We start from the raw sequence: 24,858 nt of genomic DNA on the forward strand, positions 1-24,858 counted from the left end.
GGCAACAGCCACATTCTATTCATGTTCATATGAAATAAGAATGGATCTTGTTTGGGAACACAGCTCAAAACACGTAATAAACAGGCGCGGGTCTGTCCCATCTCCAAGATAAAGTACACACAAGTCCATAAAGCAGTGGGTGTTCCGAGTCGATATTTTCCAGCAGTATATTTTGTTTCTGTAAATGTGTCTGCTTTAAGATTTTTTATCCTAAATCTGCTTATAGCTGCAGAGTGAGGGCCGGGTTACGTAATCCGCTGGGGACTCAAACACAGCGGGATTACTTTCCAGCATTTGCTCCATGACGTGTGTCATGCTGTCCTTCATAGGTGCTCGTGAAGATCACTTGCCCCAAAAGTCTCTTCTAGGCTATACGGGGGGAGACCTTTGTATTTGTAGAGACAAGAAGCATTGTAATAGTTCGCTGGATTTGAGTGGAGAGAGTGACAATGATTTGCGGTTCACATACTCGATCGTTTTATTTCTTTTGAAACCGTGAGTGAGGCATGCATCTCACAGGTGAATGCATATACCACACGGTTCATGTGCAGCATTACGTAAGTTTATCTTCAAAGAGCAGCATGTGTTCAAGGTCCCCTTTCCACATGTTTGGTTACTTAAGCTACCTTCAGCCATTTGGACAGCCAAGTTGCACATGCTTACATATGTATAGAGGATAGTGGTGGATTTCTCGCCATATTCATGTTTTGAATATTTCCTCTGTTTCAGGAAACATTTGTCTTAATAAAATGAGGTCTTACTTAAACATTTATTAAATCTAGCCATGCAGGGATCCTATTAAGTTAATGTGACATATATTATGTATATGCATTTTTAAGGTAGTTAATGTTTAATTCCAAAATGAATGATCTCCTGTTATAATGTCATTCTCATTATTGTGCTTAATTACCTGGCAAGAGTCGATTAAGCACACAAGAAGTTCCTTCTCAACGAACACGAGGAAGACGTTTCATCGTTTACGTGCGAGGCTCCAACCGATACAAATATACTCATCAGGTTGTACATTTTGCTATCGTAGGAAAGTTTCAATAAATAATTAACGAGCGGTTTTACTTCGGAAACCAATATAACCCCGCACAGAACGCCACTGGAGACTACGCACTGCTCATACGCGTCGTGTGGTTCACATTGATTATTTCCTTTTGCTGCCAGTTCACAATCAATTCTATCCTGCCATGTGATGTTTAAAATCCGTGCTATAAGAATACTGTAGTACCATGATGTACGATAATTAATAAAATAATAGTTGGTACCATAATTTATCACAATTTTGTTGTCTTGGACCACCGAATGACCTGGTAAAAATGTTGTCGCAAGACCCTCCACCGCGTGACATCGCCAAACAAAATAAATCGTCGCGCGTGCCACACGAACGTTTAATCCGCCAGTCGTTAATGTTTCAGCGCGGCAGTAAGTTAAAGAGAAATTCTCACAACCAGATTTAGCGGCCAGATTTGACTTTTCATCTGAAACTACATCAAGCATCTTAATGAAGATCTACGTGTTAACATGATGTGCTAACTTGGTAAACGAAGTAAAACAAATTACCGATGCAGGCTAAAATACTGTGAATTTTCGAAACATCGAACGTAAAGGAATGCCTATTTTACTCCAAATGAAGAGGGAATGCCGTGAAATGCATGCCCAGGGGGTGCTGTTGCACCTTGATCGCCTGTCCCGTCTCCATGATACCACGTTTGTTGTGCTGCGTTTATCCTGGTTTGGCCCAATCAGTTTGGTCTCCATGGGCAGCACTGCACCAACGCCCTTTCGTTTCTCCACCCCAAGGTCTAGAAACTGACCCAGGCAATGCACACTTATTCCCGGCAGGAAGCCAGGCAAAGGTCAGGGAGGTGGATGGTAGGAAAGTGGATAAGCCCAATGCTTTTCGTAAACAATCCATATCATTAAAGTAACACGTGGATAATGTAGAGACACCACAACTCCACACTTGCGAGTGATTTGACTGAACTCGGGGCAGGAGCCCCGTACAATCCACAGAGAGACGAGCAAAGACGGTGGCCGTGAACTCCCCGTGAGCCTGGTGGCAGTGTTGTTCCGAAATGGCTTACGGCGACGGTAGCTCATGGGAATTGTTTCGCAGGTCGTAAGGTGATGGGTGTGAGTTACTCTGCTCCTAAAGCCATCACTGTGAGGACACTGAAGACGCTCCAAACCAAAGTGAGCTTTGTAATTGCAAACCCTTTTCTGCAAGGTTTACTGGTGCTGGCGGCACGCTAGCCGGGCCACCGTCGGGGTCAGCTCGCCACTCAGGAAACGCAGTGAAAGGGGTTCATTAGTTTGAATTCCACCTCTGTTACGGAACACTGCCTGGCATTATTTAAAGCATGTTAGCTGTAAGCGAAAAAAATCGCAAGGTTAGTCATTTTTTCATAGCATTACCCATATTCGACAAAATGTTTATAAATGCACGCCATATTTAAAAAAAAATGATACGCTGACGAAACTCATATTATCCATGCGGTTACAGGGGAGGACCAATGTTACAGATCCTATCATCCGCGAGGTTAGTCGCCATTGTTACTCAACCCCCACGGGGCAAAGAATTGTGGGTACACTGGGTATTATTGGACGAATTTGCCGCACGACTCTCCATATCCGCGAAATGAGCGCGTGGTAATTCAGGGTATTTAAAGCACAACGACTTAGCGTGCGAGCGCAAACCGCCACATGGCAGTGACTGGCACGCACAACGCTTGACCGTGATATCCATTGCCCCAACATCGGCTTTGCATTGCGATGCATTGCCTGGAATGTGGAGCACTGTGGAGAATAATAAGGAAAACGCGATCAACTAGCTGCACCGTTTGGGAAGCCGCTTAAACAGTGTGCGCCGAACGAGGGTTAAGAAAGGTCCACGCTCCTAATTAAATCTGCTGTTTCCATGTCTGTTTACAGAGAACACACTCTATTCTTAGGCTGCTATTTCTGGTGGCAGAAAAAGCAGCCGCCACTGTCCGGCCGCATAGCGCGGCGCTTCCAAACGACGCCGGCAGAGCCCCTGGCTTCCGCCGAGCGCCTCTCGAGAGCGCCTGTGCCTCCAGAGAGGTCGAGCTGCTCGCTCACAGCCGCGGCTTGGCCTCTGCCTCGAGTGGCACGGAGAACGCTGCTGCTCCCCGTGTGGCAGACTCCACAATGCAGGAGTTGCCCGGTGGTCGCCGGTGCGGCGAGGAATGACTCGTTGGTGAAACTTTGAGACTATGCGAGAGGCGCGCTGTGCGCTCTCACGCGCATTATTCTGCGTCTCGTTGACCCACTTAATTCAAACCCCTTGCCAGTGTTTTTCACCTGACTCCCATAATTCCTCCCATTTGTTATATAACTAATGTCCAGCGCGTGAGCCGGCTTATTGTTATTTAGAGTCTTTTGAGCTCTTCATCAAGTTAATTATTTCCACTCCTCTATCTCCTTGGTGGTATTTGTTTTTCCCCAAGGGGGGGGGGGACCCCACTGCGCCACGCACGCCTCCGCTGTGGTGTGCACTGGTTGACACCCCACTGGACTTGCAATCCGGAGGTCGCCGGCGATTCGATTCCATCTCCCGGTGTAGCTGTTGATATTGAGGGGCAAGTTTCTTCAATCCCCCCCCCCACACCTGCACACCGCCTCTCTCCACCCACGGTATAAATTGGTTCGCCGGAGTTAGTTGATCAGCAGATCGTGTGTGATGGGGTCAAGTGTGCGTACTCGCACCTGTTCCATGATGCGTGGCCTTTGTCGAAGGGTAGAGTAAATGCTCTCTGGAGGTGTCGTTAAATCAGCATTGTACATATTTATATTTACGCGATCTAACGCAAAACACTTTTATTATGGATAATGTTGGTCCCCAAAGCCTGCTACCTGTTAGACTGACCATGTGGAGGGGCTCCCCGGAGCTCCCTCCAGTGGAGGCCCAGACACCGGTTGTGGCAAGACATTGCAGGGCTATGCCTTTTAATTCTCTCATGTAAAGTGCAGGTATTCTTATTTAATGTGCCCTTGAGTGTTGCTGTTAAGCAATGCAACAATTATATAATCGCCACCAGTGCGGTGATGGAACACACCTGTATGCCGTGAGCGCTGGTGATCCACACACAGATGTTTGCGAAACTCCCTTCGAGTGGGCGTCGCCACGAGAATGCGGTAGAACAAATGTGTGGACTCAAATTGTTTCCTCTGTATGGGATAGAGTGTTGCCCCCTCTCATGTGTGAGTTTGCTCTGAATTGTGAAGACTTGCATTCGTGGGCCGATAACAACCTTACATATGTAGAGAACTGCAGAGCTTGGGAAAATGTTGGTGCCGGCCGTCCTGGCGCTGCTTTCCCACCGGTGATTGTTTGCGCCTCTGCGTCGTTCCTTTCTTCGGGAGCGAGTGAATACTGCGCGTTGCGTGACGGTTGAAATTATGATTATTGTTGTCATGAAAACAACCCTCTCGGACAAACACGGTCCTGTTTGCAAGGTTGGCCTCGGTTGCATCACACTTTATTTGACAGCGCGTCAAATCAAGTGGAAGCGGAAAACCATTCATTGTGACAGTATCATATTGAAGCAAAGGGGGAAACATTGCAGTTTACCTTCTTGCGGACAGTGCAGCTCACAATGAAATAACAATCTGGATCATGCGGAGCTTAATAACAATAAACTCCACCTTTTGCGTGCTGATTTAGACACCCTCTTTATATATGCCATGCAATTCAAATGATCTTCCAGGTAAATGAGGAGTGTGCAACAGGTTAATTGAGCTGGCCGAAATGAACATTCAAGAAAATGAAACTGAGCAGCTGGAGTAGTTTGAGTCTTGTATATAAATGCATTAAATCAGAGCTTCATTCAGCAAGCGTGTATGCTGCTTGAGTACACTTTTGCATACCGCATATGCTTCTCTTTGTGTTAATATTTGAATGAAAGATGTCAATGAGTGTCATTAATTCAAGGAAAAAGATGCTGGGAACATGCAAATGAGGCTCTGGAATTTATCTTCAATTTCCGTCCGTAAATTGTGGACATTGGATTTGTGGATCGCCTCCGTGATACAACCTTGCCGCGTGCACTGCTGCTGTTGGCGGGCACGCTGCTGCCACACACACCACGTGGCGTTGTATGAGAGGGGTGTGGTGTTTTGTTAAGCAGCGCTGCGTCCGTGAGCGAGCACTCTGCCGTGAGCTCAGAAGGGACCAGTCGCGTGTTGCCGTCTGTCTGTCTGGCTGGCTGCCTCCGCACCTCTGTGTCGAGATGTTCTTTCTATCCAGTTTCTCCAGCGCTGCTTTAACCACATCCAGGGTGAGTGGCAACAATACTCTCATAGTATGTGCGTCTTATCAAATGTACGTTTCATTTTGATGTTAATATTTTAATTGCATAGATTGTTTATGTCCCGATATATACAAATGGACTTGTTACCTGCATATTAAGTATCGACAGTGATACAAGAGATATAAATATTTGTAGCAATTCATGAATTTCATCGTGGTTGGTTCACTTTAATTGTTTAATTTGCCTTTTTTAGTGCATTGTTATTCCATTCGCACATCAAATATGTATGATCTTGCATACCAATATTTAATTTAATCGAATCTGCTCTAGTGTAATTAATAAAGATGTAACACTTTTAAACTAATGTTTAAAATTGCAACAGCAATATTTTACACCTTTGTCAATCCGCTGCTGGATGAAGGCTTCCCCCCCCCCCCCCCCGTGGTGGTTATATGGCCACTCTCCACACGATGGTTCATGCGGGTCGGTGAAGCGGGGGTCTGAACCAGGACTGGTGCAGGTGTCACTCGCCACTGATGTTAGCCGTGGGCTCAGAGTATCGCTCGGGTCGCCGGGTTCGTGACGGAGTGTGCTGCACATGCCCCCCTGTTTCTTCCAACATTATTTGTGATTTATATTAAGAACTTGCCAGCACTCCAATGAAAAAAAAACATTATGTTGTTATTACAAGCGACTTGTGTTCCTAGTGTTTCTTCTGTTATGTTAGTTGGGGTGAGTTTTCTAAGGTTGTGTTTTGTGTGTTAAATCAAGTGGCTCTGATTGTGTACTATGGTCGATGATCCACATGTATTTATCCAGGCAGGAGAATTGGGGCTCTGTTTAATTCCATTTCAGAATCTGTCGGACCATCTATTGAGTGTAATTTTAACACGATTTCGTAAGTAGAATGAGTGTTGGTATGCATCTAATTGTATGACCTCAAACTAGCAATTGAGTTCATGCAGTCTATACAATATCAAGATAAATTTCAACCATTGTATGGCTAAAACACGTTCTTCATGAGCAGCGATTTCTATTTGCAGAAAAATGTAACTCTTCATCCGTTGACCTGCGATGATAATCTGCAAGCACTGCCCACGCCCTTTCTAAATTGGCTGCCACTGGCACGGTTTTCACGTCTGTTGAGCGGCGCTCTCTTTCATGAATCCTTTGTAACATGATGAGAGCGGCAGCACGGGATGTCGGCTCACAACATGCTTTGTATTGCCACCCTGTGTGTGGAGGCATGGCTTGCCTCAATAGCTGCACCCTTAGTGGCCTAATGCTGTTTGCTGTGTACAAAAACAATACCAAATCCCTTTTGAAACTACGAGCAACTCTATCCGAAAACAAGATGGTACAAGAAAAACAACCCCAAAGGAGGGAACGCCTGAGATTAGCTCGCATATAAGCAGGAGATGCCGTCGGTAGTAATGTGGGAATGCTTGAATCCAGCAGGAGCTAAAACGTGTCCATCACTGATCGTGGTTAGCAGTTGAGTTTGTAGAACAATGGCTTTTGACAAGCTGGTACTGATTTTATACGTTATTTCGCAAATTGGGCCTATGCATTAATTGATGTGAATTTAGACATCTTCGAGCATTTGGTAACGGACACAAATACATTTCAGAGAAGCTGCTGATGATGTCTGTTTGTTCCTGTCCTTGAGTGTTTCTCATCTTGGCATAGGAAATTGGGGTTATTTTTCTAATTCTTAATGTAAACTTGCTTTGAAGCATCTGATATTAATTGGTTGGAATTGGCAACCCTTGTTGGCACTCGTACCGCCATCGCCTGCTGCTCGCATTCGGAGCGTTATTAAACGAGGCGATAGGAAGGCGCTGTGAAAGTAGACATTGTGCGTGCCACACAAGCACTGTGTGAGATCTTGCCTCCGCTATCCAGAAAAAAGCAACATTCGCACACACAGGCTTGACAGCCAGCAACAGCAGTGCCATTCCTGCCGCACGTTCGTTCGCACTGGGGTACTTTTCAATGACGCCTTGACAACTCGTTGTGACGGTGCTCGTGTTACCGCTGTTGAGATCCCGAGGCGGTGGTCTCGAGCCTGGTCACCGGCAATGATTCGAAGGTTCCATTGACAACAACATGGTGGGTTCTCACTTAAGTAGCGTATCGAGGGCTTTTCAGGGTAAACATTGCATTTAATTTGTGTGCTTGGTGGGGCAAATAATGTCAAAGCTTCCGTGAAACCGAGTGGTTTGCTTTGCAACCTGACCATCGCAGTGAACCTGAAGAAGCTTGATTATCTAAAACGTTAGTCACCATATATATTTCCATTTTAAGACTGATGTTATTCATGAGGTTTGTCGAAGCTGTATTGCTGTCACGAAAGCTTCAAATCAAGACTGTATTGGTTTGTGCACTGCGCACGGCTTTGCGTTTTTATCCTTGCTATTCAAGTGGGGGAGAACACTGTCCAGTGCCGCATGCCAGCCGTGCATTTCTTACCGAGCCAATATCTTTGAATTCGCATCGGGCTGCGTGTCAACAATTTGTCAAAGCAACCAATTCTGCATCGCCTACAACGTTTCACCCAGTTGCTATTTTTGGCTTATTCTGTCGGGGGTATTTTCCATTTAAGCAGTTAATATCAGCGAGACAATCCGTTTTATTTCATGAAAATATTGTGGTAACTCGGTTACAAAGCAATATGTTCGAGTGGTCTTCACACGAGCTCGTGTATGGCACACGGTGGAAGTTTTATTATTATTTAAATGTATTATGAAGGAAAATCGATGTGTGAATTGATAAATGTGTTGAGCAGGCCAGCCCGAGGACACATTTGGCCCCTGGTTATCCGTTACCGTTGCACTCCCCGCACCGAATGTTTCCATTAAGGTCTCTGAAGTTGAACGTGATATCTGGCGCCTATAAATAAATGTACGACTTGTAGCTTTAAACTGAAAAATATGACACCTTGGTCTTCACGGCACAGTCGTGCACTTGCAGAAGCTTTCATTGCCGAGTGCCTGGCTCCGTGTGACTTCTATTCTGCAAGCTGAGAAACAAATCTTTCTCCAGCTGTTGCACACACACTAGGATGTAAAAACATGGTGTAAAGTGTAGCCCTGTTATTTAGTTCACCCATTAATTACGTAGACTAACAAATCTCGTCACTACATGTCTTACAAATTCAGTGTTTTTCCTTTACTGAGTGTTGTTGCTCAAGTCACGTGGGGTTGTCTCGCTGTAAAAAGTGACGTTCATTTCACATCTGGGGTTTTCCTCCTCGAATCGGTAGGACGGCCCTCAGCTGACCTGCACAGGCATTTGAATGATAATTTCCAGGTGGTTGATCTTCGGTTGGAACGTGTTTGATGTTCCGAGTTTTCTGTGAACGAAACAAAACAATTGCAGCATTTCTTTTGACCCTCATTGGTGCAGTGGAGGGTGTCTCTGGAGACTTTTTCCAAACGAGATGTTCGGTCGCAAGGGATTCTCCAGGCGAACTGTATTTTAATAATAATAAGAAGAAGAAAAAACAATTTTCAACTTTTTCAGGATGATCACAAGAGACATTTCGTTCTTGTTCGTTAAATAACTCGAGGGAAGAAGAGCCTTGGTGTCATATTTATTCTCTCTTTTGTAAGGTACTGTGAATGGCAGCAGTGGTACGGTGTTTTGGTCTGTGTTTGTAACTGCACGACTTCCATCCCAGTCCCAAGGTCAATATTAATGAACTAATTAAAGCACAGTTTTTTCCCCATTACTGAGTATTTTATTTTCTATTCACCTTGGAAAAAAGCATTCCACGTTTAATAATTTAATATTCATTAAGTGCTAGCTATGTCCTTTGCACAATGTAAAATATTTTCTGCAAAGGTTATTTGATGCTGTACCCTGAGTGTCTTGTGAATTAAATAGTGCAGTACATGTGATAACTCTGGCGGTGATTAAAAATGTTACGTCTCAACTGATATTAATTATTGCTTAACTCGCATGTGACGTTGCTTGGTTGTTTGTTTCAGACGAGAGATGACTTCCTGGGCCAGGTGGATGTCCCGCTCGGCCACCTCCCGGTATTTAGCGCTGCATGCACTGCAATCGGAGGGTGACTTTCCGTTCGTGGTCAGCTGCCAATTTAGCAATCGATGCTCGCCTCTTTCTCATCGGAGCCGTTGTCTTTTCCACGCGTGTTACGAGTCCCTCGAAGCAAACCCAATACGTGTAGCGCAGCACTGCAGAGGCGTACACTTGGAGGCGGAGTGGCGGTGCAGTGGTTGGCGCAGTGAGCTAAGAACCCAGCAACCGAATAAAATTCTCAGCCGTGGATAGCGTGAGTGGCAAGGGCTGTCTGAACCGGTCCTACGATTTACCAACCCACACTGGCCAATGTAGTGAAGTACAGTCACACGTCGGGATGGAGAGGCCTTCATCCAGTAGTGAGTTGACAAAGCCGTTTAATGATTAATATGCCTTGTCACGGTTATCGCATCCATCTTTCACCGTGTATCATCAATGTCTGCTGTGCGTGGCACATAGGTTAATGCTTAGCATGCAATCTACAAAAATAATTCCATGCAGTTGGCCAAACAACCCAATATAGGGCCACAGAGCTTGGGCAACTATTGGCACCAGTTCTCGCTGCCTTTCCGCTTGTCCGTGCTGTCAGCAGAGATGAGCACCTTCCAAACACCGGTGCCATTTAACTAATTGCGTGGGCTGTGGAAAGCGATTGGCACCATTAACCATAGCCAGTTCTCTCTTGTGCACAACACGAGTGATAACAGCCGCTGAGGTATTCAGGGTCCTTTTCAAAGTTATCTCTGGCCAATTTCAGATAGCATCAATTGAGAAATATGCTCTTGCTGTTGCCCGATACAATTCAGACATCACTAACAAGCTGCATGCTTGCTATGCCACGCAAAGCAAAGTTTTTTTTTGAGAAATTGACCGTATTGTGTTTGCACGGAGCTTAACTAAGGTAAAGCTGCGTTCGTTTTTTTGTTGCAGACTGAGGACCCCACCAGGGAGAGACCGTACACCTTCAAGGACTTCCTGTTGCGGCCACGGAGGTAACATCCCCACTTTAAAAAAAACATTTGAAGTGAAAATGGAATGTTTGTTTGGTCCACAACGCTCTCACGTGCAAATTATGTATATGGGTCGTTTCCACTTTCCGTTACAAAGAATTAATATTGTTATATTTGAGTTTTTTTTATTTAATCTCGAATTGTAACCCAATTGTGTAATTTGGCGTCATGTCTTTAGGATAAATACATTTATATTCAGAATTCAGAAAGCAGTGATGGAACAATAGGTTAGGACATTTCCCCAGAATGATGGTGTACAACTACTTATGGGTTTAATAATCACAGGTGGCCGATGCGTGGATCAATCATCCAGACTCGCGACGGTGTCCGCTCATTGCTCAGCAATGAGCAGTAGCTGCTTGAGCCACTCTGCCACTTCCAATTTGCAGTAAAAAAACTCGACCCTTTCCGCTGGGCCCTAATCTGCCGTGTGCGAGCAAACGGCGACCTCCTGCACATGCGCAGGAAGCAATGCTCTTTGTGGACGCGCAAGGTCCGATGCACATCCCCTCATAACGCGTTGATAATTATTTAACGCTTCACGTGTTCTGTGTGGGTTGTTTATTTTCCCCCGTGTAACTGCAGTCATAAATCCCGGGTGAAGGGCTACCTGAGGCTCAAGATGGCCTACTTGCCCCAGAATGGCATAAACGAGGAGACCCCCGAGCAGACTGAAGAATCGGAGGTAATCCGTCACCTCTGTGCGAGTGTGGGTTGTGACGTTTGACCGTGAGATGTTAACCGTCTCGTACGTGGGCCCTTGGCCGTCATTTGTTATGCATCGCATCCTCGAGTCCGTGTGCATTCGTGCACTGTGTACGATGCTGGAATTGTCCGTACTGTATTCTGTGATGTGTTGTTTGCTTGGCTTTTAGCTGTGCAGAGAAGGGGGTCCTTGATAATTGCCTACTCTTTTATTATTCATGAAGAATTTTCTACCCTTAATGGAATTGAAAATTACCAGAAGTGCAACTCGTGTAAGCCAAATAAATCTCAGCGGCTGTCTCCGCCACTCTGCTGTGTTCACAAACACGATGTCCCCCTTAGTGTGTTTGTGTGACACGTGCCCAGAACTTATTAATCTTGCTCGATTAAATCTTGCAAAAAAGTATGGTAATGCCAAATATAAATTGTTATCTGTATCTCGTTGCGCATGCAGACCGATTGAAACATTTCTTGCACATCACCCAATTATATTTGAAAAATTATCTTTTTAAAATTATTTTGCTTTGAGGAAAAATCTCCTTTATTCCTCATCCGCTGCTGATTGGCATTTCAACATTTTCACAAAGCCACCGACGTTTCCGAAAATAAATGTGTGACGACGCTGGCGGCTTGGCATTGTTAAATCATTATTACAACTTACGGGGGCGAGAGACCACCCAGAGGAGGCCGTTGTGCACGGGACGTCCGCGATAATGAAACGCAGTGAGGCTGGCATCGGCCGATGGGGAAACAAACCTGTGCCAAGAACAGCAGCAACTAAAAATAAACATGCGAAAAGATAAGTGCACCATTTTACATAATTTTAATAGAAATTCATATCTACATTCTTCAATAAAGGGAATACTAACCCGATACACACTTTGTTATAGCCCCATCTTTTGATATTGCCGCATCTCATTACCCAACGGTGTGCTGTATAAACCCAGCACGTGTAATTAGCCCATCGTGCGTTGTGAGCCTCACCGTATGTTACAATATGCTGTGTTAAAACCTCGCTGTCTATTTCATTATTACGCTTAGGTTAACCGGGAAAGCTTCGCTGGGTCTCATAACTTTTCCAGGAGGGTCCTGATTCATTTTTGCAGTAGAGGAGGATGATTGCCTTGTATATCCAATTGAGTCATTTGTGGTGTAATTCTTCAAATTGGCAAATTTGGACCTCACGACACCAGCGCAACAGTGGCGTACTCTTGCGAATGACGTCCCGGGATCTTTAACGTGCACTGTTGAGCGCGCAGCACTCGGTATTATTACGATTGCTACACCTGCGATAATAACCGAGGCGGCCTCTTGATTCCAACCGTGAACTTCTGCAACAAGCAGCAAACGCGCAACCCCTTGGCCGCTTCACCGAACCCGTGTTCTAACCCCACCGTGTGCTGCGATCCGCTGTGCGTTCTAACCCCACTGTATGCTGCTTCCCCGCCGTGTTGCGATCTCCCGCGCGCGTCTTAACGCTGCCACGCATGTGACCCTGCACACCGCCAGCAGCCCGGCTGGGAGGTGCTGGAGCACCCGGACGCCGCCGCCACCCAGCGAACGAACGAGCAGCAGCTACCGCCGCTGCCCGTCGACTGGGAGGAGAGGCAGGACAACCTGGGCCGCACGTACTTCGTGAACCACCGCACGCGCTCCACGCAGTGGGTCCGCCCCAGCACCGTGTAAGCCTTGCACGCCTCGCCCCTCCCTCCAGGAAATGCCACTGGGGCAGCTCGTGTTGGGTAGATTCTAAAATGAATAATTATAATGCCCCCTTTGTTTATCAGCCGGCTCGGCTCGGCTCGGCGGTCGAGCGAGCGGATCGCATTCGGAGGGTTGCGAGTTTGAATCCCGCTTGGCGGTTGATTCGGCCCCTCGTGCCTCGTGGGGTCGATTTAAATGGGTGCCACTTTGCGGTGAAGTCAACGGTGGTTGTGCTATGAATAGAATCGTCTCCGCCATAGGAATGTGGAATTTCTGTTCCACTGGTCTCTCAGGGCTTTAGCCAAGACATGAGCACAGCCTCGATGCTCATTTGAGGAGGAACTCGCTTTGATGTATTTATCTAGGAATGCGTGCAAATGAATTATAATCATAAATTGCAATAATGCCATGTGTTTTAGAAGGTGCATTGGGATATTTTACCGATTCCATTAACGAGTGCATTTCATTGTCCCTGCTGAGTGTGCCGAGTTGACCCCTGACCAAATATTATACTTATTCTCTTTGGTTGTCCAGGAAAGCACCTCACCGAGTCTCAAGATTGTTTTTTAGGATGGTCCCGCATTGGGGATGTTTGACCAGTTACATCCGTCTGAGTGTTTGGCTTGTGGAAGGAAACGGAGTACCTGAAAAAACCCCAACACTTACGAGGCGATCGCGTTTCAAGCTCCGCACAGATGGGTTCAAGAACACATTTGCTCGACTTGCCACCTCCTAGGCAGTGCTTTTTGAGTGGCCTGGCATTGCTTAGCGGGAGTGGGGGGAGTGTATTTGAGTGAATGCCCATGATGGAAACACAGCGTGGGAAGGCTGCCCAGATTTGAGTGCAGGAACTGTGATGCTTGCTCTGAGCCTCCAGGACAATGAGGCCCCAGAGTCACCCCGCCTTCTTCACGGCCACGCTTTCATCTGTTGCCATGCAGTCTCATATGCTGCACGTTTGTATTAGTAATAGTTAGTTTAGGTGACTCGCGTACTTATCTCCTAATTTTTCAATTCTATTGGGTACTTATGTAATTTGACTTTTGATGATGCGAAGGGTAATTTGCGTGGTATATATTTGTTTAAGTGATTGTTGGGGAGCTCACAGGTATAGAGCTGTGGGCTCGATACTGCCTTTTCTAATTGCCCATTTGGTATTTGTAATTCAGTTTTCAATACGTGCGAAGAATTTTCAAATTCCAACCTCAAATACAATGTTTGATGTGTAGATGATGGTCATTGTGACCTCCCTTTATAGCTGGTTGATCACTGATGTTAGCCACCAGTGTTGGTTAAAAATAATTAACTTACCTGGAAATATGTCCATTTGTTTAGTCGAGACCGTGACCTTTCTGTGTGTGTGTGTGTGTGTGATGGAGGGTGTCATTTGTGTGCAGCGGTGGTGTAGCGGTTAGCGCTACGCTGCGCTACGAACCCGGCAACGCGAATTCGATTCCCGCTCACGGCCAACACCGGTGACAATTATCTGAACCGGTCCTGGGCCTCCCCTCGGTCGACTCAGTCTCAAATGAGTACCTGGTGCGATGTGTAAACAGAAAGGTCACTGACAAAGGCGGCCGGCCGTGGTGCTGGCCACCCACCCCCTCGTGTGCTGTGCCGGCCATCATAGGTGCTCGCTTAACAGCACTTGCCCCAACATTATCTTAAGGTTATATAGAGTTTTTTGTCTTTGTCATATGTACGTGTGAGGGATGGTGACAAAGTGGAGCTGTCGTGTAGTGTTTAGCACACTGCGCTTTGAACCTAGCGACACGGGTTCAATTCCCGCTCACGGCCAACACCAGTGGCAATTATCTGAACCGGTCCTAGGCCTCCCCTAGGTCGACTCAGCCTCAATTGAGTACCTGGTGTGGTGTGTAAACATCGTCACGGAGGAGCGAAAAGCGGTTGGGCATGGTGCTGGCCACCCAGCCCCTCGCTAACAGTACTTGCCCCAACAGTCTGTTAAGGCTATACGGAGGATCTTTGTTTTTGAGGCATGTGTGTGCGAGGGACTGACGTGTGTGTGTGTGTGTCTGTGAGGGAGGTAGTGGGGAGCGGTAGTGTAGCGGTTAGCGCGCTGCGCTATGAACCTGGCGACCCGGGTTCGATTCCCGCTCACGGCTAACACCAGTGACGATTATCTGAACCGGTCCTGGGCCTCCCCTAGGTCGACTCAGCCTTAAATGAGTACCTGGTGCGGTGTGTAAACATCGCCACTGGGGAAACAAAGACGGTCGGGCGTGGTGCTGGCCACCCACCCCCTCGTGTACCGTTCCGGCCTTCATAGGTGCTCGCTAACAGCACTTGCCCCTACAGTCTGTTAAGGCTATACGGGGGATCTTTGTGAGGGAGGTTGACGTTGTGAGTGTGTGCGTGCACAGAGAGGCGACGCCGGAGTCGGAGACGCACATCCGGGAGATCGACCAGCAGGCGCAGAACATCTTCCGCTCGCGGCGGCAGATCAGCGAGGACGTGGAAGCGACCGACTCGCGGGACAACTCCGAGGTGCAGCAAGGCCCTGCGCCCTGCACTTGCCTGTCTCGACGTCACGTGGGCCCCCGTCTCCCATGTTGACTCTCGTCCTCCCGATGGTTTCAATTACCTGAACGGGCTGGGAGTCATCGGAGAGCCACACTCATATTTTTACTTTCTAGCTGCTGCAGTTCTCTTAAAGTGTGCCTGTGAATTCCCTTTGTCTCCATGTCTCATCTGCCACTGTGTGTGCAATGAAGGTAGGAAACATCTGTGCAATGATGCAGATTAAAGCATTTCTTTATCGCTTGCAACATTATTGAAGTTGATGAATCAACTTAAAACTGTGGTTTATTCATTCGGCCCCTTTTTAAAAGCAGCGGTTCTCCCCCGCGCATTCTGCTTTGCGAAGGCAGGAAACCCCCGGCACTGCTCGGTGGGAAAACTTGCACGTGTCTTTTGCTTGTTCAGTTTTCCCACGGGACCGTTACTGTTGACCTCCCACAAATTGATACTCGTTTAATGAGCGCTCCAGGGTCGAGCGAACCCGTGACCGAGATTTAAACACGCAGCCTCATCGTTGCACGTCGAGCAGTCTGCTGCAGCACCCCTGCTGTGCGCGTGTCGGCCCAGCGTCTCCGTGCACGACATGCACGTTTCTCATTGCTGCAAGAACTTCGTTTGGTTCTCCGAGACTCGGGGCATCGTTGAGCCCCGAGCAGTCATGACCGTGTGACCCCCGCCCCGCCCCTCCGTGGTGTCACCCTTGCTCCGTGCAGCTGAACTGGGAGCTGCTGGAGCCGGTAGCGGAGAGCCAGCCGAGCACCGCACCGGAGCCGCCCGTCCCCCCGACGCCCCCGCCCGCGCCGTCTCCGGTGCCCTCGCCGGCCACCTCGCCGTCGCCCTCGCCGGCGCCCTCGCCGGCGCCCTCGCCGGCGCCCGCTTTGACTACCCCACCCCCGCCCTCGGAGAGCCCCGAGCCAGAGCCGCCCTCGGCGGCGCTGTCCGACGAGCTGAACCGGCGGCTCGAGGCGGCCAGCGTGTCCGGCGAGGAGGCCTCGTCCTCGGTAAGGCTTGTGTGCGACCAAGAGCAGTGGAGAATATTTAAACCGGTTTTTGGCCTCACCTAGGTCGACTTGGCCTCAAATGAGTACTCTGTGCGGTGTATCAACATCAGCACTGGCGAGACAAACGCGGTTGGGCGTGGTGCTTGCCACCCAACCCCTTACGTGTCGTGCCGGCCTTCATAGGTGCTCCCTAACAGCACTTGCCCCAACAGCCTGTTAAGGCTATAGGGGGAATCTTTGTCTCTGTTAGTATGTGGGAAGCGGTCGTGCGATGGTGCGTGCACTGCGTTACGGACCTGGTGAGCTGGGTCATCATCAGTAGCGAGTGATTTTCTAAAGGATCCTGGGTCGCCCCCAATTTCAACTCGGCCTTATTTGAGTACCTGGGGCGGTGTGTCACATCAGCATTGGTGATACAAAGGCAGCTGTGCGCGGTACGGAACAATCTACCCCGTCATGTGCCCTGCCGGCCTTGAGAGGTTCTCGCTAGAACGCTCGCCACAACAACTTGTTGTGGCTGTATTCGGGGTCTTTGTCTTTGTGGGACGCATCACTGCATGAAGAAAACTTGGACTCGTGTGATTTACAGGATGTTCCGAACCTGAATTTTATTGCTTTTGAGTTGCACACATTTAATTGAAGGATCTCGTGCAGTGATCTATTCGTGTTGCCCATTTAAATGTCTCCCAGTTTTCCCTTTGACAAAGAGACTCGTCTCAATGGGCATCTGCCTGGTTTTAAATAAAGCCGTTCGTATGATTTGATGGAGTAGATTGGGGACACCACCGCTGCCAGTAATGGGGGGGGGGGGCTCGTAAAGGGCGGCACTGGGAAGCTGGCAGCAGCCACCGTGCGGTAACAACAGGAGGCAGAGGGGGTGACGCTCATGACCATGAGTGCAATTTCAGGCAGATAAAGCGCAGCGTGTTGGCACAGAGACTGTAAATGGTGCGTTTTATAGTTGATCCATCACCAGGGCAAATGGACTTCTCGTGTGTGTTTTACATGTAGCATACACGTAGGCATATAGGTATTTATTACTTCGTATTGAATGTGCTTTTATAGATGTAGCGATCAGACTTTTGAAATGGGAAGTGACTGTGCTCTAAGCACACAGATGTGTGTATTGTGAGAGACCGTGGCAGCTCTGCCAGGGTGAGGCAATCCTTTTAGTGGAGCAAATTTGCATTTGGTGTTCTGGCAGCCTGCCTGGTAGTGCCGATGGTGAATGCAATGACACTAAAAGTTACGTATGTTTTGTTTAAATTGTGTTCTTCTGTATGACGCTATCGCAACAGTCATGCATTGTGTAATTGATGTCGGCTGTTGCGCTTTGCGCGCTCGCATGTTTAGCAGCTGTTACAAGCAGTGAGCACACCCATGAAACATTACATCCGCATGTGCTCAAAATCGCCTGTGCCGTTTGCAGATGTTGCTGAACGGACGGATACGCTCATCCAGTGTCACTAACCCAGAACCGCCACAGTCCATCATGGTAACAAACAATTCCGAGCCCCATACCGCAGTCACCTTTCACGCGTAACACAGGTGCCGTTGACGTATAACTGTCATTGTTCACCCCCCCCACAGAAACCACAGGCTAGGAGGATACGGTCATCCACCGTGACAAACGGTGAACTTGCTCACTTTCAGAGGGTAAACGTCGCCAAGAGCCTCCAACCGCGCCACTTGCGTCGTCACTCTTCCAACGCCGCTCTTGTGATTTTTTTTTTGTAACCACGTGATCCAATCACTTTCCTGTTTTTCTTCGGCGGATTTTCTCTCTCTCTCTCCCCTCTCTCGGGGGACCAAGGCAAAGTGGGAAGCTTTATAGAGAAATGACCGTGTGTGTGTTTTTTCCCCACTTTCCATGACCTAATTTGCTGGCCAGCTCCTGCACCTGTCTGTGTGCTGTCTGGCCGGGGCCGCGTTGTTTCGCGCGAGCGCTGGCCGCGGTCCCGGCGCGAGGGAACGCCGCCAGGCAAACAATCGTAGCGGCCGGGAGGGGGGGGCAACCAGCCCAGTTGGAGCAGGGGGGAGGGGCCCAGAATGTGGGAGGGGGGGCGTTCCCACCCCCCCTTCACCCCCCTCCTCGGTTCTCACCATCCCCAACTTGAGCCGAGTGTTAAGCCCCTTTTTTGGACGAGCCTCATTAAAACATCAACATACAAAACGATGAACAAAGAAGCTTTACAGAAAGTCTTGCCACTACTAGAAGAATAATGTCTGAAAGAAGCCGGTGCCGTTGCACGTGCTGCAGTGCTACGACTGTTGGAGCTTTGCTCACTGTCGCGAGGCTGTAGGTGCCGAAAGAACATTTGCATTTCAATCCTCCGACAATCAGACTTGTGTGACGGCCGTATACGTGGATTTGCGTACGAGAATTCAGTGCAGTAACTTCCTTAACGATGTCTGCATGGGAGGACATGTTCCTCGTGTTTCATTTCATGTTAGTCTAGAATCTTGGTTTCATCCAAAATGTATTTAAACACACCTGTCCCATTAGACATGTTCAACATGATTATCTTTGAGGCGCAATAAGCACGTGATATCGTCAGTGCTAAAATGAGAATTTGTTGATCGTATGCAGGGGTTGCTGACGATCTTGCATCCCCCCCCCCCCCCACGTTTAGCGTTCACCAGCGTTTATTGCAGCCGTGTCCATAAAGTGCCACGTGCAATTACACGAAGCTCGCAACAGCCGTACTTTAGCCAGCCCAACTAAGATTTTTTTTAACAAACTTGCACTTGGTCAGCCATACATTGTAATTATTCATAAATATTTAATGCTTAGAAACACATTTCATGTTAGCGGGGGGGGGGGCAATTAAACATTTATGCAAGACGAAACATGAATCAATTCCCGTGAAACTCTGTCTGCTGCAAACTGCATTGAGTTCACTGTAGACAATGGGGGGAAGGTAGGGGGTGGGGTGGGGAACCCTCTTAACCAATCAACGCCTGCATGTCATCAATAAAATCCTATTTTCTTGTTGAGTGACACATTGTATGGACGAATTAATGGAGTTTGCAGACACGGAAGCCAGATTGTGAAGTTTCGTCAGAACCAGCCGTGGGCATCCGGCCGTGTGGCTCGGGCAGAAGGTTGCACAATCAAATCCCCCACGAGGGGCTAGCGGGGCCCACGAGTGGCGCCCTTGTTGCTCATTCGAGCCGGGAGACGTTTTTGGCTTGGTTTCGTTTTTTAATAGTGTTAGACTAAGTAATGTTACGTGATGTAGTCTAAGAGAGATCTTGTGGATTTCAGGTCCGTTTACAATTCGGCAGACGTATAGAATGGAGATACTCCGACGAGGCTTGCATCGGAGTTTCCTACGTTTTTTTGCATTCTACAGCTCTATCTGCTGAATGTGATAAATGCCCTTAGAGCCCTCTCTGTCGTGCTCTCGCGATTTGTACCTGCGATGAGCAAGCGCAGATAGTGGGCGGTAGTACGCGTCGCCCGGCAATGTGAACTTGAAGCGCCAGGGGATGGGGGAGAAGACTGGCATGAAGCGTCTCACGTCCTCCGCTCTCGTCGGTACTCCGCTATCGAGGGCCCAACTAATAAGCAAACTAAACTCTGCTACTGCTTTTTCCCTTGTGTGGTTTCCCTTACTGGCATCTCCCTTTACACTCTTCCCCTGTCCTGGGACTCGTACACCGCTCGTGGTGGTGGTCGTGGTGGTGGTGGTGGTCGTGGTGGTGGTTTTAAGTAAGCAACCGTTACAGGGGTGCCCTGTTGTTCTCCGCATGCTGTACTTGGAAAGGCATCGGTCTGCGGTTAACCCAGTGGTGGTGCTCTCATGGTTCTAACTTGCCGCTGGTTTCTTTGTGCAGGGTTTTATTTGTTTGCGCTGCCCTTGTTGCATCTTTGACGCGTGTGGTATTGCTGCATCTGCTTCATTGAATTATATTTAAATTGCGCTAGAATCTATATAATAATGCGTAAAAAACACAAACAATAACATTGTTACTTAAAATATACAGTTCAACAATGATCTTCACCTTCCATCGATTTTTGCAACAATTTGGTCAATTTAGAGCACTAATGACAAGTATTATACAATCTTAAACAAAAAAAATTGAGCAAATTGATCATTACTGTGTCAAAACGGGTGACATTAGCAATGTGCAGTGTTGCCAAGCACTATTCCCTGGCCATGGCTTAATGGATGTGATGCAATAGGAGGCGACATTGCTGCATACATGGAGCACCACAGTAACAAAAAACATTCTTAAGTCATTGACTATTCATAGTTGGTGGTGGAAATGCAGAAACGCAAGGCCCATTGTGTTAGCTGTGATTGTGTAGCTCATGGCGTGGCAATAAACCACAATTGAGCACAACACTGACATGTCTTTACGAGGATTCATATTCAATTTTACCTCAAATTATCCAAGTGAGTCATGCCAGGTTGTCTAAAGCCACCTATGATTAGGTGTGGCCACATCTACTTCGGTGAATGTCGGTGTAAAACTACATAATTACTCTTCTTAGTTCTTTCGGTAAAGTCACGTAGAAGGGAAGTAATAAAATAAGTAATAAAATAATAAAAATAAAACATAATAAAATCAATTATTTGATTTTATTATGTTTTATTTTTATTATTTTATTACTTCCCTTCTACGTGACTAATAAAATAAGTAATAAAATAATAAAAATTAACATAATAAAATCAATTATTTGATTTTATTATGTTTTATTTTTATTATTGTATTACTTCCCTTCTACGTGACTTTACCGAAAGAACCAAGAAGATGAATCCCTGCAGTCACGAAAGCTTTAAATCGATACATAATTACTCCGTGTCCCTGCCTGATGGGAAATCCCACTTTCAACAAAAATCCCAAACCGTCTCATTTTCCAACCAAGTAGAGGCAACCCTCCCACAGCAGCCTGCAGTCAATTCGAGGTACGTCTTTACCTTTTACGTGTAGACCAACCGTTGTAGTAGCCACTCATTCTAGAACACGTTGAGGAGAGAGGGTTGCGGCATATCCGCGTACCGCCGAAGCAGATCGTCGCATCCCCACGCAGAACCGTTCCCCGCTTTGGCCACCGCCGTTTGTAGTTGGTAGGCACCGTCATACCATGGTCAGGAGGGAGCGGTAGCACTGCCTGTTGTGCCGCCCTGCCGGTGAGCCGCGGTGATGCCGTGCCCGGGCCCTGCCCCCCGCGTGCCCTGCAGGTGGTGGTGCCGCAGGCCTTCACCACCCCGGGGCTTCCACCGGGCTGGGAGGAGAGGAAGGACGAGAAGGGGCGTTCCTACTTCGTCAACCACAACAACCGCACCACCACGTGGACGAGGCCCATCGTGCAGGTAGCAGCCGCTCTGCTTGGGCAGTCCGCGTGGTACGGCGTTCGTGGAGGTCGCAAGGAGTGGTCGCTGCGCATTGATTTGCCGTGGTGCTCAAAGCTGATGTTAAAGTGTTAAATTCACGCTTGAGAAAAATTAATTAAACAAAAGCAGTTCCATTGCTGGATTATTTTTGCTGCCCGAGGACGACTGCTTGTGTTGCGATCGAAACGTCGTGATATATTATTTTTTGTTTTATTTTATTTTTCTACCTACGTGACTTTACTGAAAGAACCAAAGAGTGTCTTGGTAAAAAATGTTGGTCCCAGGTCGGGTCTCTGTTACATGAGAGACCCTGCTCCCAATGGTATCTCGCCCACTTTTAAATTAATTCCCATTGATTTATTCAATTGTTGACCGGGCATTGTCTTCACTTAGTCTCCATCAGGGTCGATAAAATGAGTAGTGCTTTGCGGAGAATCAAAACTCATTCGTTCTTTGGGATAGACTGGGCCATTTAAGTTCTGCATTTGTAACTCGTTCCCGGGGGCTTTGGGCACCGCTTGTTTGAGCAGGGGGACGACTTAGATTTTTGGTTGTTGACCGGATCACTTGGAAGGGCACACACCTCGCGCTGACTCTCCCGACCTCTGGCCAATGTTTCCGAGCAGCAGGCCGACTACGCCACGCAGGGGGCCGCCACGGCGGGGGCCTCGGCCCCAGAGGGTCCCTCTGCGCCCATCCGTCGACCCCGCAGCCTCAGCTCGCCCGCCATCCAGGAGGTGAGTGCCGCGTTCCGCCAACGTAGCCAAAGCGCCCCCCACCCCTCCCCCTGGGAGCCGCACGTTCGTGCGATCACCGACACTCACCGCCCCGCTGCTGCAGGGCCAATCCCGGTGCCCAACCTGGATGGTGGCTTCGTAGACGTCAGCTGCCGTGCCGTGCCGTGGAGGTACGAGGTATGCGTGCGCTGTACCAGTTGGCTGGGTACAGACCTTGGTCCTAATGGTATGTTTCCTTGTAATAATACAAATTCTGAAAGTATAACCAACTTAGACAATGTTAGTAAATTAATGTTTCTGTTCATTCAGCGATGTGGCTATAAATACGTATATTTACAAAATCGAAAGTTTGCTGGCTGATACAAACCTCAGTCATTATCAGTGATTTTCATGTTAACAAATCCGTAGTGGAATGTCTTTCATCGGCTTCAATGTTGTAACCCTTTTCAGGATTCCTTTAACCATTGCTATTCTATATTTCTGACCAATCTTCTAAAAACATATTCATCATAACCATCCTTACCACCCTAATGTCAGTTAAATGTTTTCTATAATTAATCACTCCTGCAGAGCAAGAAAGAGCGAGAGATGTGGGGGGGGGGAGTTGAAGCAAGCGAGAACCCCACGGTGCCTGCGACTGTTGACGAGAATCCTCCTTCGTTGCTCCCCCCCTCCCCTCCCCCCTCCCACCTGTGACCTGCGAAGTACATGCCGGACATACGAGGTGGCCGCAACGGGCCGCCGTCGTTTGCGCAGCCCCCCATGGACTCGCCGCAGGCGTCTCCGTACGGCTCCCCCAAGCAGAAGCACAAGGGCTGCCCGGGCTTCAGCTTCCTGCCAGCCGGCTGGGAGATGAGGTTCGCCCCCAACGGTCGCCCATTCTTCATCGACCACAACAACCGCACCACCACATGGGTACGCCGCGCCACCGGCACCACTGACACCATTGGCACCATGCAAGCCCGTCTTCTATATGTATTATTAAGATGTCTTCGGCCATTGAATGGTTGTTTATGAATGTGTTATAATTTAAAAAATATCGTTTTGAATTTAAAATAACGTGAAGGCACTTGTAGTGTCCCATTAATGTCGCCGGTGTTCTGTTTGTTCCACTTGCCAATGCAGGAGGACCCACGCCTCAAAGTGCCCGTCCACATGCGGATGAGACCCAGTCTGGACCCATCAGAACTGGGCCCTTTGCTGGTAAAACACCCCGGATGTGGCACCCTCAGACGCGCGTGGACCGTGACCAGCAGCACTTTCCTCCGCTCATGTTCACGTCGAAATGAAACGCAGTCTTTTCTGATTTTCTCAGCTTTTGTTTGCTTCCCTCTCTGTGTTGTGCTGCTGACTCCCTCTCCCTGTCCAAGTGCAGAATTGTCACCTGTACCTGTTAACGAGACCACATCACCCCACTCTTCAGGTTCTTCTACTGTTTTTGTCATTTATTAATTTTTCCATATGAACTTTGACCTCCCTACCTAACCCATCTCATCTCAATTTACTTCCCACCCTGTACCCTCTGCTCCAGCAAACCAGGCCTCCTATCTAAACCTTCAATCGCCCCTTTACTCGATAGGAAAAACCCAACACGTTCATCGGTAACGCTGCTCTAAAGGATGTGCCTCGAAGAAGGGACATTTCCTGATACGTCGCACATTTATTATCCCTCCTTTTGGCACTTATTGATGATTTTTCTTCAGTTTTTTGTTATTTGTGCTTGTGCGCTACTTCTAACTCAGTATCGCAAAACAATGTTTCCTCAATAGGAGATTAAGCTTCCTCATCTGCTGCCCTTCTGGAATCCTCTCACTTGGCCAATTTTGCAAGGTTGGCCCTCACCGTCGTTGAAATCCTGAATAGACTTTGCCCCCCCCACCACCTCCCTCTCCTCTTTCCTCTCACTCCACTCCCCTCTCCTGTGCCCTCTGTTCCAAAAAAAACAGATCTTCTCTCAACACCCCCCAGTCAACCGCGGCTCAATTAAAATTCCCTCCCCCCTCATGTCCTCCCGTCAGTGTCTGGAACTTCCTCTCGCTGGCCATCCACACTGGAGACTTCTTTTGTCGAAGTCCACCCCGAAGGATCTACACTTTTCCGCTGCCTATGGCTGCCTTTTCTCTCTGTCCCATATTTCATTGTCAGCTATGCTGGATCCCCGTTTTTCATTGTTTCCTCTCCCTCATGTAACCACATTTCCTCCACGTAGCACAACGTTTTGCGATTCGGTTGCATTTGGATATTTAATACACGTAGTGAGGTGTACGCGGTGTCTGTGTAGCGCGGTGTACACGGTGTCCATGGTGTCGTGTCCTGACGGCCCTGCGCTCTCCCCACAGCCTGGCTGGGAGGAGCGCACGCACTCGGATGGACGAACCTTCTACATCGACCACAGTGAGCGCCACGCAGCCTCGCTCAGCCCACTCGTCCCATTCACCCCACTCAACCCACTCACCCGATTCACCCGATTAATCCGCCACGTCCCACTC

At 48.1% G+C, this 24,858-nt stretch overlaps 1 protein-coding gene across 7 annotated transcripts in view; it reads left to right on the plus strand.

Annotated features, from left to right (window-relative positions):
- Positions 1-24,858, plus strand: part of LOC144722095 (E3 ubiquitin-protein ligase NEDD4-like) — a 102,033-nt gene that overhangs the window by 60,398 nt on the left and 16,777 nt on the right. For 2 of the 7 annotated variants that reach the window (XM_078600238.1, XM_078600235.1), the window contains 13 exons: positions 9,272-9,322; positions 10,257-10,318; positions 10,922-11,021; positions 12,551-12,723; positions 15,130-15,253; positions 16,000-16,287; positions 17,717-17,782; positions 17,878-17,943; positions 21,480-21,611; positions 22,259-22,369; positions 23,075-23,284; positions 23,495-23,572; positions 24,709-24,763. In XM_078600238.1, coding sequence (XP_078456364.1) covers positions 9,272-9,322; positions 10,257-10,318; positions 10,922-11,021; positions 12,551-12,723; positions 15,130-15,253; positions 16,000-16,287; positions 17,717-17,782; positions 17,878-17,943; positions 21,480-21,611; positions 22,259-22,369; positions 23,075-23,284; positions 23,495-23,572; positions 24,709-24,763 — 1,516 coding nt within the window. Of the gene's footprint in view, positions 1-4,407; positions 5,307-9,271; positions 9,323-10,256; positions 10,319-10,921; positions 11,022-12,550; positions 12,724-12,882; positions 14,793-15,100; positions 15,254-15,999; positions 16,288-17,716; positions 17,783-17,877; positions 17,944-21,479; positions 21,612-22,258; positions 22,370-23,074; positions 23,285-23,494; positions 23,573-24,708; positions 24,764-24,858 lie in introns of those variants that run through there. The other 5 variants (XM_078600240.1, XM_078600236.1, XM_078600241.1 and 2 more) reach the window with 4 other exon arrangements.

This window comes from Lampetra planeri, chromosome 13, assembly GCF_965212315.1.
Source record: "Lampetra planeri chromosome 13, kcLamPlan1.2.h2, whole genome shotgun sequence".
Taxonomy (NCBI): domain Eukaryota; kingdom Metazoa; phylum Chordata; class Hyperoartia; order Petromyzontiformes; family Petromyzontidae; genus Lampetra; species Lampetra planeri.